General features: G+C 38.2%; 1 protein-coding gene across 1 annotated transcript in view; it reads left to right on the forward strand.

Moving 5' to 3' along the window:
- Positions 1 to 434: 434 nt before the first annotated feature.
- Positions 435 to 19475, forward strand: part of Hmgcll1 (3-hydroxy-3-methylglutaryl-CoA lyase like 1) — a 119314-nt gene continuing 100273 nt past the window's right edge. Inside the window, exon 1 of the mRNA XM_034508171.1 lies at positions 435 to 649. Coding sequence (XP_034364062.1) covers positions 542 to 649 — 108 coding nt within the window. The 5' untranslated portion in view covers positions 435 to 541. The remainder of the gene's footprint in view (positions 650 to 19475) is intronic.

Consider the following 19475-nt stretch of genomic DNA (forward strand, 5'->3'; position numbering starts at 1 on the left):
TTTATCTTGCACCATCGGCTTTACTGACAACTTCTTGGTCTGCTGTTTATCTCTGATATCCCCCCTAATTTAGGATTTATGCTTTTTAATACTGCAAAACGCCTCAGCAATTTTAAATAGTTTTGACAGGAGACATAAACTCAAACAGATTCATAGTGCCAACCCTACAGGCTTGTGGCTGGGAAAGAAAGAATGTCTGTAGAAAGCCCTGTGCTTCTTCCCATCAGAGGCCTGGGTTCTGTCCCAGAGCTCTGACTCAGGCGAGGGGTCGGTGGGTGAGCACCTGCAGAGAATGAGCTCCGTGTTCTATGGGGAGAGAGAGAGGAAAAAAAGTGCCACCCTGTCTCAATTAATTGTTCCCACCCGGGATCTGGGTCTCAGCGCGGGACTAAGGTGCCCGTTGCACCCCTGCCTGGGCGTTGCCCAGGAACCGCGCCGCCGCAGTGCAGCTCGGACCCGGGCACCCGCGAGACGCGCTCCCGGCTCCCACCCGGCTCGGGCCGCGGGACCCAGCACCGCCCGCAGCACCTAGGCTACTGCCATGGGGAATCTACCATCTGCTGCGAAGCACTGCCTCAACTACCAGCAGCTTCTCCGCGAGCATCTCTGGAGCGGAGACTCAGTGGCAGTGGCGCTGGACCCGGCGCAGGTACCCTCTCGCGGCCTAGGGCGTCCCCATCCCCATCAACCTCACCCTCATCCCCTTTGTCTGTGTCACCTCTGTAAGCCAGGGCCCTGCCTGAGGCCCATTCTGTTGTCAGTGTGTGGGGCTGTAGCTGAAAAGCCTTGCAACCTCTCTGTTGTGAACAGTAGGCTCATCCTTGCCTGCCTAGCAGTTTCCCTACCCCAGGCCGTTTACAGGAGTGATCCTGTCTGTGTGTGTTCTTGGAAGGGTGGTGCCTCTGTTCTCACTTTTTTCCTTGTGTAACAGACTACAAACATGTCACCTTGTGCGGTAGAAAGAGGTTGAAGCCAGGGCACACTAGGAAGGCATACTACGGTTAAAATCACATGGTATGTTAGAGCACTGACTATCCCTACAGTGTTTTTGCATTAACAAAAGTTAAGCAAACTTGAACAAAACCATGACAGAATAAAATTATTCCTGCATTTTCCTGAGAGCTGCGTAAAGACAATAGCTAACTCAGTGTTTGTGGATTTATGATTCCATGTACTATTGATAAATGTGCCAGTTAAGTGAGCATACGTATATAAAGAAATTCCCTTTTCGCAGAAAAGCTTAAACTTTAAACATAACACGAAATGACAGTAATGATCGATACCTAAATGTTGAATCCTGTTAAGAGTCAGGCCTTTGTGGGGCCTTAGGTATTAACCTTTTTAATTCTAGGTGCCTGTTCACCTTGTGAACAGTGTTGTTTCCATTAATTTTTATTTCAGTGGGCTAGCTTAGTTTTGCTATGTGATATTACACCAACAGTTTCGACAGTGGCTATTCGTATTCTTCTTATCGTGTGGTCTCAGTTCACTGTTCCCACATGTGAAATCGAACCCTTTGATCTGCTAGTAGGACTTACCATTTGTGGGTGGTTTTATACATAGCTTGCTACCCATTAATTAAAGTATGACTGGAGCTTTTTGCAAGAGCTGAGTCCTAGAATGGGCTCGCTGCCTATCAACAGATGGATGGATACAATACAGAAGATATGGCATAATTACTCAATGGTTGATTATTTAGAGAGATGAATAAGATCAAGTCATTTGTACGTAGATGACTGGAAATAAGCCAGAGCCCAAACAACCAATATTGCCTGTATTCTGTTGCCCAAGGAAGGGAAGTAAATAATGAGAGTAGAAAGAGGAGGGTTAGAGACATGAGAAGCATCGGGGAAAAAACTGATGGGTGGGGTAACGAGGCTGTGAAGACTATCACAACATACAATATGCACACATGTAAGGGCCACAGTGAATCCGGTATTTTCTACAAGTAATTCTAATAAGAAGGCACAGAAGGGTTGACCAGGACCCTCTGCTCAAACCTGATGGTGACAATGGTGAAGTCTCCTTCCATGATTTCACGGCTGATTTCCATGTAGTCTGGTTTGAACTTCCTGGTAATGCTGTCAGAATTCTGTAGTGAATTGTCAGTTTGTCTTACAAACCCTAACATTTACTTTTCAGGATGCAATCACATGACCTGATCGCTTGGGTGATTCTTAGAGTGGTGTGTATGCCTCAGTGTTCTGATTTGTGGATGGTGAAGAAGAGGAGGATGCCAGGGGATGGCGTCTGCTTCACCTGTTAAGAGGAAGAAATGGGGAAAATGAAAGCTCCCAGAATTACTGCTGAGGCAATATAAGGATGCAGTTTTCAGACTCGTGTGCTTTTCTGGAAGGCTCCCTAAGTCATCTTAACACCTGCCGGCTCTTCTGCCTGTGACACTTCCATTCTTCCCTCAGTTATATTTTACAAAGCATTTATCTGGTCCAGGTCTCTTTTCCCTGCGTCCTTGCTGGGCTAAGTGGCTTCTCTCTGGATCATCATGCCGGTCTGTCCTACAACTTATCTCTTCTCATTGTCCTGGTTATTATTTGTATCCCAGTTCTTGGTTTTATATTTTCTTCTCTCTTCTGAGCTTTTGTCTGCACTTGGACATCTCAACAGAAATTGATACTCAACATTTCCAACTTGCATCCATGTTCTCCCTTTCTCTCTCTGCTGCCTAGCTTTCTGTGGAAAACCATCCCTGGTTTGCACACAGAAGTCCTCCCAGATACTTAATTTTTATACATTCTGAAAGTCATGTAAGGACAGGAACCCTCAATTTAGAAAACGTATTCTCTAGATCAGCCTGATCTTTTTTATTTATGATTGATGTGGAATGGCTCAGCTTACTCTAGGCCTGATCTTTTTTATTTATGATTGATGTGGAATGGCTCAGCTTACTCTAGGCAGAGCTACCCCTGAGCAGGTGGTCCTGGGTGCTACAAGAAAGTAGTCTGAGTAAGCCACAAAAATCAAGCCAGCCAGCAGTGATCTTTGTTGTCTCTGCATTTGTTTCTAACTCCTGGTCTCTGCCTTAATCTCTACCCTAAACTTCCTTCAGTAACAGACTAGGATATGGAAGTATAAGCTAAAATAAGTCCCTCCCTCCTCAAGCTGATTTTGGTCATGATGTTTTATCATGACAATCAAAACCCTTAGTAATACACTAAGTAATGTGGGCTTTCTTCAAGATTTTCTGTTGCGATCTCCTTACAGCTCACCCCACAAGCTCCAAACAGAAGGCTCCATTCGGTTACTTTCAAAGCATTATAGAGGCCTGGAATGTTATTCTTTAAATCCTTTCAAGTGTATCTATGTCCCAAGCTCATTAGCACTACCGTTTTCAAATAGCTTCATGTGACCTCCATAAGATGCGACTCTGCCTTTCTCTTGTTAATTTGTTTTCCCTCTTCAGCCCTCTGCATACACAGTTGAGAAATTCTGTATTTCAAGTAAAGTTTACCCTGTTTCACAACCACCTGTGAATTCCATTGTTTTTAGAAATAGACAAACAGAACCACAAATGGGGTCTCTGAATCTCCCAGTAGTCCTTTACCCATCTCATTTTAAGCTATTCACATTTTTTTTTTTTTTTTTTTGGGCCACAGTGGCCTTCTTTGAGGTCTCTATAAACCATGTTCTCTCGGCTTTTCTCATCCATCTTAGAAGATTAATCAATTAATCAGCTTCTATTCAATCTTCAGTGTTCAATTTAAATGTTACTTTCTCACAACCTCTTCCCATTGACTTTTCTTCTGCGCTTACTGTACAGTGAGTGACCATATTACTGTATGTAATATGGGTTATCTATTTATTTGGCGATTATTTAGCATATAACTCTCTGACATATGTTAAGCTCAACAAGACCAGAAAACAACCCATCAGTGGATTTACTTCACCCAACAAAATGTCTGATTAGTTTTGATGGTAAGTACATACTTTCTAAACAGATGAATGAATGACTGCTCACCTTTGCAGAGAATAAGCCAAGCATCGCATAGTTGGGAAACAGTCTTAAAACAACGATTAGCACATTATAGTATATAATACATAATTGTTAAAAGAGTTCAAATGTAATGAGAACGAGGACAGGCTATCTGTTGAGTCCTGTCTTAGTTCCAGCATCCACTGGTTGTCGTTACTGTTACTGTTTGGGAATCATCTTTCCATTACATAGCCCCCAGGTAGGATTTGCTGGTCAAGAAAACATGTGAATGAAATTTGAATGCTGCAAATAAACCACATGGAACTTTACCATTTATTTGTTGAAGAATTCAATAGCTAAATGACATATAGGGCCAGGAGATGTGTTAGGAGCTAATGTAATTGCAGTTGGGATTGATAGAAACTTCTTTATGTGAAAGAATGCCGTGCTAAATAATAACAGGCCAGAAAACAAGTTCTGTTTCTCTTTTCTCCATTTCCCCATACCCAGCATATCACAGCATCCTGTGCATCTTACTGAGTGATTTTATACACAGACTAGCCTGCCTCCTTTGTGAAATTTCACTGTATGTATGAAATATAAAATATTCTTATGAGTTAGAAGTAATCTCTTAAATCAATCAGACTAGTAAAGTTTAGTGCTAACGTATTTTACACTCTATAGATGATATTTCTGCTTAAATTTAGTGAAAGGGTAATGTAAACTTTATACATTTATTGGTGACCACATAGCTTTAGAATGCTCCCTAAGGAACTTGAGAGGACTGAAGATGAATTTTTAGAAAAAGAAACAATCCCACTGCTTTCTATTTATTTTGTATGTTCCTTGTTAACTTGTTCCCTTTCCTTCCTTCTTTTTTTCTTTTTCTGGTTTGTATTTTTAATTTCCCCACTGAATTAACATGTCAGTTATATTCTGTTTGTATTTTGTTCCTAGTTGTTAACTATGTCAACATCTAACCTTGACTTGCTAAAACATAATTATGATCGGCATTATAACTTATTAAAACTGAAGCTGCAACACTTAACTCCACTGCCTATTTTTTTTTTTATTATTTTTTGTCTTTGGTACTTGTGGTTGTATGCATTTACTCTCCACATGGGATGGTAATGAAATGTATTTATTCACTCACTGTCAATGCATATTTATGCATATATTTCCCCTTTTTCTTGTTTTCCACTGATTTATCCATTTCCAGTCTTGTAGCGGAAACTGCTTTTCTTCAACCATGGCTATTCACTTCAGTCTCTTCTTCATTGAAAACCTACTGGTCTGAAGGCTAGTAAGATGGCTTAGTGGGTAAAGGCAGCTGCAAGCAGTCCTGGGACCCAGCTGGTATAAGGAGAGAACCAATTTCTTTTGACCTCTAGACAGACAGACGGACAGACAGACAGACACACACACAGCCCACAGATACTAAGTAAATGAACAAGTAAATATATATGTATATGTAAATGAACGAATAAATATATGTAATTTTAAGAACACTTAAAAAGAGAACAACAAGCTGGTGGCTCAGGTACTGGGGAGGCTGAGAAGGATGCAGCTTAGTGAGACAATGGGAGACACAGTGAAATAATCTCACGAAGTGTTAAAGAGGGGTTGAGAATGCAAAATAATTAGAGTGATAGTCTAGCATGCACAAGTCTCCATTTGCCTGTTTTTAGATCAGGTGATGATTGCTTCTTTCAGCATGTGTGTGTGTGTGTGTGTGTGTAATATTATAGCTACAAGTGAATATTAATATAAACACATACCACACAAAGAATTTAAATAAATTAATAGTAATAAATAGTTTAAATGCATGACAGCACTGCAAAATGTGGATTTCTCAGTAGTTAGAAGGGAAAGCTTAACAAGCAATAACAGCTATTTGTCTTCCTTCTTGTCTGATAGTAAATTATCTTTGACACTCTTTTCGACTCTCAACCACATCCATTGAGACTGTTTCCATTTGTCTAGTTAGTGGTGTGTAGCAATTCTAATAAATAAATACTTGTGGCGATTTCACATTTCTGTATTTATTATGCTTTCCTTTCCATATTCAGGATGTATATTTCCTTCTTCTATTCCTTTGTACTGATTCCTTCTTCAACTTTGTCTAACTTGGGGTGAGTCTAATTTGTTGGATTCTATAATTTTAGGTTTCATGATTTTTATGGGTGCCTATATGTGTATGCATGTATGGCGTGAATGTGTGTGCTCAAAGTATTTGAGTGTGTGTATACCTATGACAATGTATATGTGTGTACAAGTGTTTGGAGGCTAGAGGTTAACATCAAATGTTATTCATTCTTGGTCTTTCTCTAACTTATACATTGAGGCAGGGTCTCTCACTTAAAACTAAAGCTTACCAAATTTGCTAGTTTTCCCAGTTAGCTTGCTTTAGATATCTCCTATCTCTGCCTCCTGAGTATTAGGATCACAAAGGTGCCTCCTTAGCCACGTGGCATTTATGTTGGTCCCGGGAATCTGAACTCTGGTCTTTATACTAGGGCAATATGATTGTTAGCTTCAATTATCACCTTGACATAGCTTAGAATTACAGGGAAGAGAGTCTTAATGAGGGACTTCTTACATTGGGTTAGCTTGTATGCAAGTGGGCTATTGTCTTAAATAATTAATTGATATGAAAGACCCAGCTTGCTGTGGGCAGCACCATCTCTTAGAAAGGAAATCCTGGATGACCTAAGTGGGGAAATGCAGCTAAGCACAAGGAAGTGAGTAGCCTGAATGCATTTGTTTACCTCTGCAGTTGACTATAGTGATGCAAGCATTTGTCACAGGGGCTTCTCTGCTATGATGAACTATCACCCAGAGTTGTAAGCTTAAATCGACCCATTTTTCCTCTTAAATTATTTTTTTCAGGATATTTTATCAGGGGAACATGAATGAAACTGGGACAGGTGCAAGCCCCTAATCATCGATCTATCTTCATAAAATAAAAATATAAATCTTTAAAGGCAATAAAGATGTCTTTACACTATCTTGATCAACAGGCTGTAGACAAAAAGCTCGGTAATTCTCTTCTTGGTTTCCTCCAAAGCCAAGGTTTGGTACTTATCTATATATATATATATCTTGATACTTCCGTTTTTGGGAAAAAATATAAAAAACAGTCTCCTGCATTTCAATAAGTGATAAGTAGTTCTTCCCTTTCTCATGTAAAGAAATGTGATGATCTTTAGAGAGCTACTTAAAGGGAAAAAACGTTCCCTCGGGAAACTGCAGTATGTTAACTGTAGCTTTTAGAATTTTGAATTAAAATATATCTTTGAGATTATTAAAGCTAATTTTTTGGGTTTGTCTATTGTCTTACTGTGAACATTTATATCACAGATATTTATGGATTGCTTTGAATTCCATATTGATCTCAATATGCATATCTGTACTCAATTTGTTCATGTATTTGCCCTCCTTTTATGACTCTTAAGTTTCAGACTGTACATTAGACTCAGTAAGAGAAAATTATAGACATAGTTGGGTCTGTGTATTATTACTCCTTTCCTGAAGGGATTCTTTTAGGCAATGGTACATTAAGCTAATCAGGTTCTTAGTTGACACGACGCTTGGTTTACTTCGTTGTTCTCCTTTTGCTCTTTGTCTTCATGCATACTCCTATTCTGCAGCCTTTTACACAATGGCAGCTACTACAAATATTACTAGTCTTATCTCTTTATTGAGCCCTAATCCCAAACTACTGGTTATATATGGTGTTTTGATACAATTTATAGTGCTAAAATGGTTAAACACATGTATAAACAAACATATCAAACATTTATCTTTTCTTTATGATGAAAACCTTTTAAATAATTTCTTCTAGTTTTGTAAAATATACATTTTGTTATTATTTTCATCCTAATGTGCAGCCCCACACCAGAATGTCAAATTATACAGCCAATGTATTGCTCATTGATCAACTTTAAAATATATTTATACTTTGAAATTTCCACTCTTGATATATTCTAGGTCTGTCTCTGTCTGTCTGTCTGTCTGTCTGTCTGTCTGTCTGTCTGTCTGTCTTTCTCATCACACTACTGGTTGCTTTTTTTGATATATGTGTATGATTACATCTCTTTTCACATATATGTGCTATGCTAACAAATTTTTCTACTTTTATATTCTCTGTTATTTTGATATAAATATCTCTTAAAACCCAGTACTTTGATTACTCAGTATCTTTAGGTGAATTTAATTTTGAATTTAATTTTGTTTAAATTGCCTGTTAGAGAGACTATTTTCAGCCATAAGTATCATCTTCACCACTCCAAAATTCTTTAATGAAGTTCATGTGCTTTATTATTTTATATTTAAATAAATGTTTGGAAAAATAAATGTATCTCAAATAAAGAATTTGCTTACTTTAAAAGTTGCTTCATTTTTTTTTAACGCTGAGAGTTTGAACCATCATCTCTTAGGAAAAATGAATTATTACGTTTTTTTAATTAAAAATTTTTGAGCATTTCATTTTTGAGTACTATATCATTTCTAGCCCTCCTTTTCTCCCGAAAACACCTGTGCCTTTCCGAATCTTTCTAAAATTTGTGACATCCTCCACTTTAATTATTGTTGCATGTAAATCTGTGTATATACATATATGTAAATAAAACTGACTGAGTATGAGTACATTAAATGTAGCCCATATGTATATATGTTTATGGCTGACCACTTAGGATAGGATAACCTATCGGGTGTCTTGTTCCTGGTGAAGTTCCTTCTCTTCTCTTCTCTTCTCTTCTCTTCTCTTCTCTTCTCTTCTCTTCTCTTCTCTTCTCTTCTCTTCTCTCTCTCTGTCTCTCTCTCTCTCTCTCGCCATTAATTGCCTGTGGCTCTTCATCTAGGTTTGAGGCTTTGATGTCCCTCATTCGTATTGTCATGGCACAAGAACTGGTATTGCCATAGCGATGGCCGTATTTAGAGGACTGTATTTCTGAGATAACATGAGTACAGAATCCCTGTCATATTGGGAAGGCACTGTATTATAGCACACATCCTGGTCCTCTGCCTCTTAAAATCTTTCTGCCCCATCTTGTGATATTCCTTGAGCCATAGGTATAATGATTGTGTTGATAGGAGATGGGCCCATGGTCAGGAGTCTCTGCATTTTGATCAGTTGTGGATTTCTGAAATTGTCTCTGACTGCAAAAAGAAGCTTCTTTGATGAGAGCTAGAATCAGGGTAGTCGGATACAGGTGACATGAAAAGGAAATGGGAAAAACAGATCACACCACATACTTTAAATACAAAACTTGCAGAAATTGAGCTGGCTCTGGCCTCAAAGCTTCACCCCTGAGGACTGGCTCTCACGGTGTCTGTGGGTGCTGTGTATGCAAGCTGCCGAGGGAGAAAAGCAATCAGTAGTCCTTTTCAACTATTGTAAAACCTGGGAACCACAAAACGAACGACAGTTCACCAAGCTATCCCCAAGAGTACAATAGTGACACATCTTAGGGATAGCCAACAGCTGTCTAATTGGACTCAATAGGGAGGAATTCATCTCTACTCTAAGCCTACCCAGCCTACCAGTTGCTAGTGAGGTCATGGATCATAGAGAAGAGCCTACTAATGCCACTTTCGTAAACCAGCGTACTTTCTCAATGTGTTCTAAGTACTTCTCCGTACACCCACAGGAAATGGTTTCTCCATTCTTACACTGTGACTTTTCAAATAACTTTAGGTTAAATCTGATCACACTTTGATCCCTGAGTGAGTGAGCATGCCTGGCATGTACATGCAGAAACAAGAGTAGACACTCTGGACTGTGTTTTAGTTTCTATCCTATTAGGGAATGTGCTTCTTGGTGTTTTATAAAGAAAAAATGTGTAATAATTCCGTATCCTCCTCATCTTTAATCAAACCATATTATTTTGTATGGACTTCGTGTTTCAAGCACTTTTTATAACTACCACTGTTGGATGCTAAGTATGTTCCAGGTGCTTCCTGATTGCTTATTTAATCGTCACAGTAGTCTGTTTTGTAGATTTCATGGGTGGTATGGCACACAATGATTAAATAAGCTGCTCATAGCCGGCAGCTAGCGAATAGCAGAGTTAGGTTTGGGAACTCAGGAAGTTCTACTTCCAGAACGTTCAGTTTGAGGGCCTGTTTCCACTATAGCCATGAGAGGATTCACTTGAAGAGTTTATTGAGTCTTCTGGAAGCTCTGACTCAGCAGCACTTGGGTTGGTTCCCGGCTGTCTTTGTTTTCCCTTCGCCCCGCCCCTTCTTGGTAAGCTCTGTGCTGGCTGCTGCTGCTGCCACAGCGCTACCAACTGTGCTCACATCAAGGTTCCTTTCCTGTGTCCTTCCTGAGCTCTTGGCTCCTGCTCCTGCGTGTGCAGGCTGGAGAGAGACTACTGTGAATTTTGACTTCCCTTCTGCCCTCCCTGAGGTTGAGAGTAGAATTCAGTCTGGAATAGAATTGCGTTGGATAAAAAAAGGAAAAACAACTGGGTTTCCAATAAATTTCCTGTTCCCTTCAATCTTCAATACTTTCTGTCCTTGGATTTCTGTTGGCTCCTGGATTCCTTACTCTCTCTGATTCCAGATGGCTTTCATATCCTTCCTTCCCCCTACGCTGGGATTTTTTTTTTTTTTTTCTCATCAGCTTCAAGCTCCTCCAAGTCTTCTGGCTTTATGATTATTCACTCTGTGCTGTAACTTTCTCTGACCCTTTTTTCTGTTTCTTCCCTTTACACACGTAGCTTTTAGTTTTATTTCTTTTTATTTTTTTCTAGTCAACCAGGAGTCCAGACTTCACGGACCCAGAAATGTCATGGGTAATTTGCAGGTGACTTGTGGTGTTTGAAAGGCAAAATCAGATCACATATATGGATGATTTTAACTGGATTCTGGATTTGAAAGTTTTTGGCCAGCCTGGTTAAAGTCCTAAGAACAAAAGCAGCTTTTAGAATTCTCGTTTCCTTCTAGTAGCCTGGCAATTGTGAATCTATGTAGGAGAGGTAAATAGTCCTGTCCAGCTGCCTAGCCGAGAAAATTTAATCCCTGGAAATATTCTATTTGATTGCACTACACTTAAACATGTAGGTATAAAAGAATGCCTTTATACACACTTGTCTTCTAACTGTCCTCAGCATCAAATTGTCTCTTGTGTTCAGGACAATTTGTTTTGGGGATCCTTGGTGGACAATCATGTGGAACTAGCATGATGTGCTTGTTCAAGATGTTTCTATTTTTCCATGTTTCTGGTTTTCGTAATCATTTAGCTGGCAAGAAATTGTTAAGGCATCAGAAGCTTGCCATCTTTCCATCTGAGCACTCTTCCTTTTCCAAAATAATCAGAATTGATTCCAAAATTAATACTCAAAAGTGTTTAATTTCTTCTGTTAGGTAGAACCATTTTTATAACTCATTTTGATGCTATTTTTATGTAAATATTAATTAGTGAATCTTGTCCTCAAATTATTAATTAAATGATTAATTTTTAAATAAAGCTATTTAAAAATCAGTTCTACATAAAGACTTTTAAAATTACCCAGGCCCATGAATAAATTTTAATTTATTCACAAATTCATAATTTATGTTAATGTCAAGAAATTAGATATACCCATTAGAGAAATAAATTTAAAAGGCTTTTGGGTAGTTCAGTGGTAGAGCCCTTGCCTAGTATATAAAAGCTCTGAGTTTAATGCACTGTATTAAAAAGGAATCTTAAAAGCTGTTCTGTCATTTCTGCATAGTCATAGAGGGGTCAGCTGTGGGTTCTTTTTACATTTTCTTTTTAAATTTAAAGTCTCTTTTATACAATATATTTTGATCATATTCTTTCCCCTTTTCAAACTTTTCCAATATCTTCCCACTTCTCTAATCCATCCAATTCCATGTTTCTTCTTCTCTCCCTCCCTGCTCCCCCCACCACAGAGAGATCAAACCACAACCGACAAATAAACAACAATAACAACAACAATGAAGAAGCAGAAGCAGAAGAAGAAAGAAAGAAAGAAAGAGAAAGGAGGAAGGAAGGAAGGAAGGAAGGAAGGAAGGAAGGAAGGAAGGAAGACAACTAGACAGACAGACAAAGAATTTGTTTTGTATTGTCAACAACTCCTAGGCATGGGGCCTGCCCTGGAGTGGTGATATACCAGTGACACTCCTTTGTAGAAAACTGGTTTTCTCATTCTCAGCAGGCGTCAATTGCAAATAGCTCCTTGGGTAGAACTTTATGGTCATTTCCCTTCTTAGTCCTCAGACTCTGTCTGGCTTGAACCTGTGCAGGTCTTGATTTGCTGTCACAGTCTCTATGCATTCATAAATACGGTGTCTAGAAGATGCTGTTTCCTTGGAGCTCTCCATCACCTCTGACTCTTAAAATTCCTCTGCCCTCTCTTCCACTTGGATCCCTGAGCCTTGAGGGTACAAGTTTGATTACAACATCCCACTTAGAACGGAGTATGCCAAACTCTCTTACTCCTGCACATTGTAAAGCTGTGGGTCTCTGTGTTAATTACAATCCATTGTAAGAAGAAGCTTCTCTGATGAAGGTTGAACGATGCTCTGATCTATGCATATAGCAATATGCCATTAGGAGCTATTTTATTTTTATATTTATTTAGCAGAATAATAGTAGTAAGTTTTCTCCTACGCACCTAACATCTCTAGTCTCAAGTTCTTGGCCATTTTAGCAGTGTCAGGAATGTGTTTTATCCCTTGCAGTGGGTGTTACAACCCAGCAGAAATTGGTTGTTTTTTTCTCTATCATCTGTGCCACTATTACACAAATATATCTTGCCAGGAAGTAATACGTGTCTTTCAGTCCAAAACCCCTCAGAGGTAATGTACCTAGCAATTAACATACAGTAGCTGTAAGTTTTCATAGAAGGAATTGCTGCTTGCTTTCCTATTCTAGAAATACCTCCTTCTCTAGTAATTGCAGTGTTGTGATAGAAGGAAGAATGAGGTCTGGTTCTCTGATACAGCATGGTGAGGACCATTTAGGGAAAGAGGAACAAAGATTTATGGGAAATACAGCTAGAGCTTTTGTCCCAAGACGACATCTTTAAAGATTTGTTTTTATTTTAAATTTCTGTGTATGGGTGGTTAACCTTCATGCATGTATGTATGCATATCAGGTAGTGCTTGCTGTACACAGAACCCAGAAGAAGGTGTGAAATTTCCTCAATACAGGCAGCTAAAGGCTCTTGTGAACTACTGTGAATATGCTGGGAACTGAACATGGGTCTTCTGCAAGAGCAGCCAGGGTTCTCAGTGGATTTCTCCAGCCCTCCAAGGTTAAATTTTCATTCTGCATTGCTCTGTTCCTTTTAACTCTAGCTTCTCTATTCTGCTTTGAACTTAAGCCATCAGTTTCCATTTTTTTCTTGCAATTGAAGATTTTTTTATCATCAATTTTGAAATTTTAATTATGTGTGCATGTGTCACTATGGTGACACATGTGTGCATGTGAGTGCAGGTACCAGTTGAGTTATAGGCAAGGGTATCTGATTCCCTGGAGCTGGAGTTACAAATGGTTGTGAGCTGCCTCTTGCGGATGCCGGGAAACAAACTCAGATCTTTTGTAGAGAAACAAATGTTTTAAGTTGCTTAGCCATCTCTCCAGCCCCTGGAATTACATTAAAAAACATAGATCCATAAGCTTGTTCAAATTAGGTCCTTGGGAATAGCAGTTCTTATGGAAGTGGTACATTTGAAGGTCAAATAAAATTTGAATAGGAAAGAATGCATTTCTGGTCAGAATAGGATGTACAGAGTTAATGGAACAAAATATGGAGGGTAATTTCTTTTTAAGAATATATTTCAATTAAAGTATAATTCTTCTATTTTCCCATTCCCTTTCTCCTATCTGACCCTTTCCATGTTCCCCCATTACTCTTTCTTAATTGATGATGAGCTCTTTTTATTTTCACTAATACTGTTAAGTGTGTGTGTGTGTGTGTGTGTGTGTGTGTGTATACAAATACATAAGTACAATTTGTTGACTTCATTGTGGTTTATGTGTAGACAATTTCAGGTCTGACTGCTTTGCAATGAATAACCAATTAGGGGTTCATTCTTGGGAGGGGTTACTTCTCTCTAGACAGTCATTAGTTGCCTGGTTTGCATATAGTCATTTGTCTAGCCCTCTGTGATTCCCCCATCCCTTTATTCTTTAGCATGTCTATTGATATTGTCATTGCTCTAGGCAGCCATTTCTAGGAGACATAGCTTGACAGTAGACTTCTTGGCCTTCTGGGTCTCACAGTCTTTTTGTTCCCCCTTGTGATACATTTCCGGAACGTGCAGGAGTTATGTTGTAGATGTTGTGTTTTTTCATAAATGGTTTGCATTTGATGTAGAAAAGCTTCTCTAATGTGTGTGTGTGGGGGGGGGAGGTGAGAGCTATACTTATGTGTAGGCATTAAAATATGTTTTAGAATGATTATGCTGGTCTAGTAAGGTGGTAGTAGTAAGTTCTTTTTTAAGATCCATGATGTCACTAGCTTTACCTAGTTGCCTAGGTTTCCAGCACCAGGCATGATTTTCTTTCTGTTCAGTGGGCTGCAAGTCCACTTAGACAGATGTTGTTACTGCTAATATGTGAGTACCATTATTGTACCCTTACAGATAGGATATCTTTCCATGCTGGTCATTGCTCTGAGTCACAGATGTTACAACTGGGTAGGAATACTAAAAGAAAACAGTTGAGAATGATAATTCTAAAGCTTGCTCTATTTTGTGATTTTAGTTTGAACTGAGATTAGACACTGTTTTGGTTTTTGAATATTAATGCTGTACATAGTTTGTATGTACTGCAACACACTTTAACTCCTCTCTTGCCAGCCCCCATTTGTAGGAGACATATTTACCAGTCCCATTCATTATCTTACATCAACACAGAAATTCTTACCACATGTGGTTAAATAGATTAAGATATCTCTATATTAAATGTCTAATTTTTGTGAGCCTGGGTTGAGCTCCTTAGTGGTCTCAGTGTTGTCTTATTTTTCTTTCTGTTATTTAGTGGACCTAACTTTTCAAACCTTTATTAAAGTGTTTACAGAAACAAATAGTTTGTGTTTGATGGGTACAGCAGACTTCCATGGTTTAAATGATAATTGCTTTTGTTCTTTCCTTTGTGGGGAAAATATATTTATAAATTATTAAATATATTGCTATTATCGTCGTGTATTACTAGGTACATTTTAAGCTAGAATTTGTGAGGTTTTTTTTTGTTAATTTTCACATACTACTTATTTTTAAGTCTCAGTGCAATAGAAGTCCAAAGTTTGTTTCCCTTTTCTCCTTTTGTGGCTATTGTTGTGAAGATCAGAAAAATTGGGGTCTAGTTTTTCATTCCTTCTCCATAGTGGTGCTTATACTGAGTTAACTGATACAGTGTATAATGTTTTATCTCCCCCTTCCTCTTCCTTGTGCCAGAAGAGAAACAGTGAAGAACCTGAGGTGCTATCCTAAGAGTTGAGCATCTTTTTTGTTGCCAAGGCTAAGCTCTGGTCTGGCTTGGGCTCAGTATCCCATTGATGATACACACAGCAAATGGCACCTCTTGGTTGTGAGTCTAAGTTGTAATTCTTTGGATTTGTGAAGTGGGGAAGGACAGATGACAGGAAACTTCAAGTGCATTATAAAGCTCTTTAATGCATACTTTACTCTGAGAAATCAGTGTTCATAAAGTCTCTTTGTTGAACTTTATTAACAAGCAATGGAGTCTTGGCAAACAAGGCTGCTGGAAACCCCAGAGAATTTGTCTGTCAGACGTCTTTTCTTCTGGGGTTTCCTTCCAAATGCTTTTTGGACTTTAAAGGAAGTAGAGTGGCTCTCTGCCACCACGTTTCTCCATCTGTAACCCACTGGGTGTACAGAGTCTGGCATTTGCTTTTAAAATTCTTCACTCAATATGTATTCATTTCACTGTGAAATGGAAGCTGATCATAGGTTAATGTTGAAGTCAAAATAGGAATCTTATTTTCATTAGACACAATTTCTCCTCTTTGAGGGTTTTGATTTAGGGGCCAAGATTTCTCTGACTTTCAAAATGATATGGAATGGCTCTAACCTTAACATTGTCCAGAAAGTGGTGGACTCACTTAGATGTTATACTACAAGATAATTTGGCGCTCCGTTTGCCTAAGCTTTAAGTCTGTGTTTAAACAGCATTTCCAAGGCCTGCAGAGAAACAGATGTACTGCTTCAGGACTTCATTCGTGAATGTCTGCTATCATTTAGCCCTCATTCCCTTATGGCATGATTTTAATATATAATTTAATATAATTCCGCTGCATGTATGCTCTAGCAAATATGGAAGGAAAACTTAAGCTAAAGAAGATGCAACATAAAGCTTGCATAAATACTCAACTGAGAAGAACCAATCTGCTTGCTCTTTGAAATACTTATTCAGCTGTTGACCTTTTAATTGGAAAGATATAGTGATGATTTATTGAATTGAATGTCAGTTGTCCTAATCAAAATGTATATACGGGAGTAGTATATCTTAGCATGCTTGTCGTGGATTTGCAGCTGATTTATTACATGTAACAGATCAAAGAGTGTATGCAATAAAATGGCAGATACATTAAATATTAGAAATTAGTGACACAAACTTCTGTAATTATATAATAATAATAATAACTGTTCTATCAGATAATGGAAGTAATTCCAATAGCTTTTCTAAATATCATATATGATTTCTACAAAGACATATTGTTATTCTCACTTCCAGGATTAAGCAATAGAGGATCTGAGAGCTAATTAATCTCCTCCCAGGCTGTTAACCTGGAAGCACTGCATTTAAACCTCATCTCCAGCTGCACAGCATCTTTTACATCTGTCATATCCTGGCAGTGTGAATTGACAAGTAGGGCTAGCACTGAGAAGGTAGTGTCCTTCTCAGTGACCCAGTCACAAGTTTCTGGACTTCCGCTCTTACAGAATAGTTATTATTGAAGATTTTCTTAAAAAACAGCAGCCAGATGTGTTACTTTTTAAACAACCCCCATTGACTACAAATGCTTAGGATGAAACCGCTATTGATCTTTCATTATTAGTTCACTTTGGGAACCAATATTTCCATCCTGAGACTGATTGAAGAGACATGGCTGAATACAATACTCTGACCCTAGAAATGGCTTATTCTGTGTCATTAAGAGCAAGTAGATTTACAGGACAATTTTATATATCTTTCATTAGTTCTTCGATAGATAGCTAAAATTCAGCTGACTCAGTCATTATAAAGCTGGAATATATATGAAATATATTATTATACTTATTCCTGATATTGATCACAGAATTCTTATATAGAGAACTTAAAATTCATGGAGAGGTTGGAAAAATCTATTTTCTTTAACCATTGAATCTTTGTTCTTCCACAGAGTTTCTCAAACTGCGGGTTATGACCTCTTTGGGGGTCAAATGACCCTTTCACAGATGTTGCATATCAGATATCCTGTGTATCAGATGTTTGTATTATGATTTATAACAGTAGCAAAATTACAGTTATGAAAGAGCAAAGAGAATAATTTTATGCTTGGGGGTCACTACAACATGAGGATCTGTATCACCAGGTTGCAGCGTTAGGGAAGTTGAGAACCATGGTTCTAAGAGGTTACCCAAAGCTTAGCGTTTAGAATGAAATCATGAATTTCAGCCACCTACAGGATACGGAAGTGGGTATTATTGTGATATTTTAAAGTTTAATTATAATTAACTTTCATTCATTTGTCATTATATACACAAAAGCAACACAGTGAAACTAAATTACACGATAGGTGATATAACAGATAGTATATGAGAATTAAAAGATGGCAAAGCACAGTTGTGCGAAAGTCCAAAAGTCTCCCCTAATGTCATGTCTTCAGTGTGTCTCCAGCTGCAACCAAGAAGAATCAGGAACCCCATGTCAGGTGCATCCTGACAAATCCGTGAATCAATGGATCTCAGAATGTACTTTCATGAGGCTTCGTGTTCTTCCCTCTTGTTCCAATGGTTCTCTGAAGATTGCTGGAAATGATGTGTGTTGGGGTGGTTATGACTTCCCATGCTGCAGAGGTTCCTCCCTCTCCTTCCCCAAAGGAGACTTTGACGCTCATCCAGGACTCTGAACAAAATTGAACCTCATGATAGCTGGTACCGTTGGGCTTTCTTTGTCTAAACTAGTGTTGTATAAACCCTGTAATAAAGTCCTTCATGTAGTGGTGACACCTAATCATACCTTGTTTTCTGTTGCTGCTTTATACCTGTAATTTTCTACAGTTATGAACCATAATGTAAATAGTTGATATGCAGGATATCTGATATGTGACCTCTGTGAAAGGGTCATTTGAAGGGGGTCACGACTCACAGGTTGAGAACCACTGGTCAGAAAGCAAGCCCAGGAGCTCAGCAACTTCTCAACCTACTGGGAGTAGAGAATAAACACATAACCCTAATCATTTACTTCACAGGGGCTCCTATTTGATGGTTTTCATAAAGCTTTCTGTCAGGATCTTTAGTTGCTCAAAGCAGAGCAACTAGTTTTTCCTGTGTGTAAACTCCCCATGTAGCTGTGGACATGTTCCGTTAGGGAGAACACATCATAAGCACTGAGAACAGTTATTACAGTCATATTGTTATTTAATAAATAAACCAAGTTATGCTAAAAGCAATTACATTTTATTAAATGTAAGTGAAAAATTAATGTTATTTGTCATACATAAAATGTGCAGTTTCTGTGGGTCCTTCAAGTTACAGGAATTGAAAGTCAGAAAACCAGAGGATGTCTGACACGTGTGCTCTTTTACAGCTGTGGCATGGAATGCTATTATTGGGTCTATAAATTGTGTCTTTTCTATTTTTCATTTGTGCTTTAACAGCACATATAAAAACTATTGTAGATAATTAATTTACAAATTATTAGCTATTAATAAAAAATCCTGACTACTAGTCAAAAGTCTATATACTTTAGTTGGTTTATTTTTTGCATGGCTAGACATTTATTGCTTATTATTTATTCATGTAAATATGAGATTATTTGTTAGCATATTGTATATATACATATATATATATATATATATATATATATATACATATATACTCACTGATACTTATGGCTACGTATAAGGATAGACTTTCTAATATTGAGAATTTATGTCTTAAGACAATTGACAACATTCATGTATGTGATTGATACAATAAGAATTGAAATAGACTACTTAAAAGCAGGTGTATAGGAGATAGCATTTGGAGGCATCAATTACCATAGATTCTCTACAGTGCCCCCCTCTTACCTGTTTCATTTACCTTATAGTTGATTACTTAGTCTGTTTTCCTGGTCTTCAAAACATAATTTCAGTAAATTGCCAAACAACTGTTTCAAGTTACTTGATTTGTTCCTAAGTGACGTTACGCAGTAGGTCCCACTCTTACTAACATTAGACCAAACTTGTGTAAGCTGAGTATTGGTACTCTAATTTTTTCTTTCCAAAGAATTGAACAAAGACCCTGAGGACAGTAGGATATATGATGGTGGATGCTAATCCTGAGAGCTTTCCTGGATAGTCAACCTCCCTCTATC

The sequence above is a fragment of the Arvicanthis niloticus genome, chromosome 7 (genome assembly GCF_011762505.2).
Source record: "Arvicanthis niloticus isolate mArvNil1 chromosome 7, mArvNil1.pat.X, whole genome shotgun sequence".
Classification (NCBI taxonomy): domain Eukaryota; kingdom Metazoa; phylum Chordata; class Mammalia; order Rodentia; family Muridae; genus Arvicanthis; species Arvicanthis niloticus.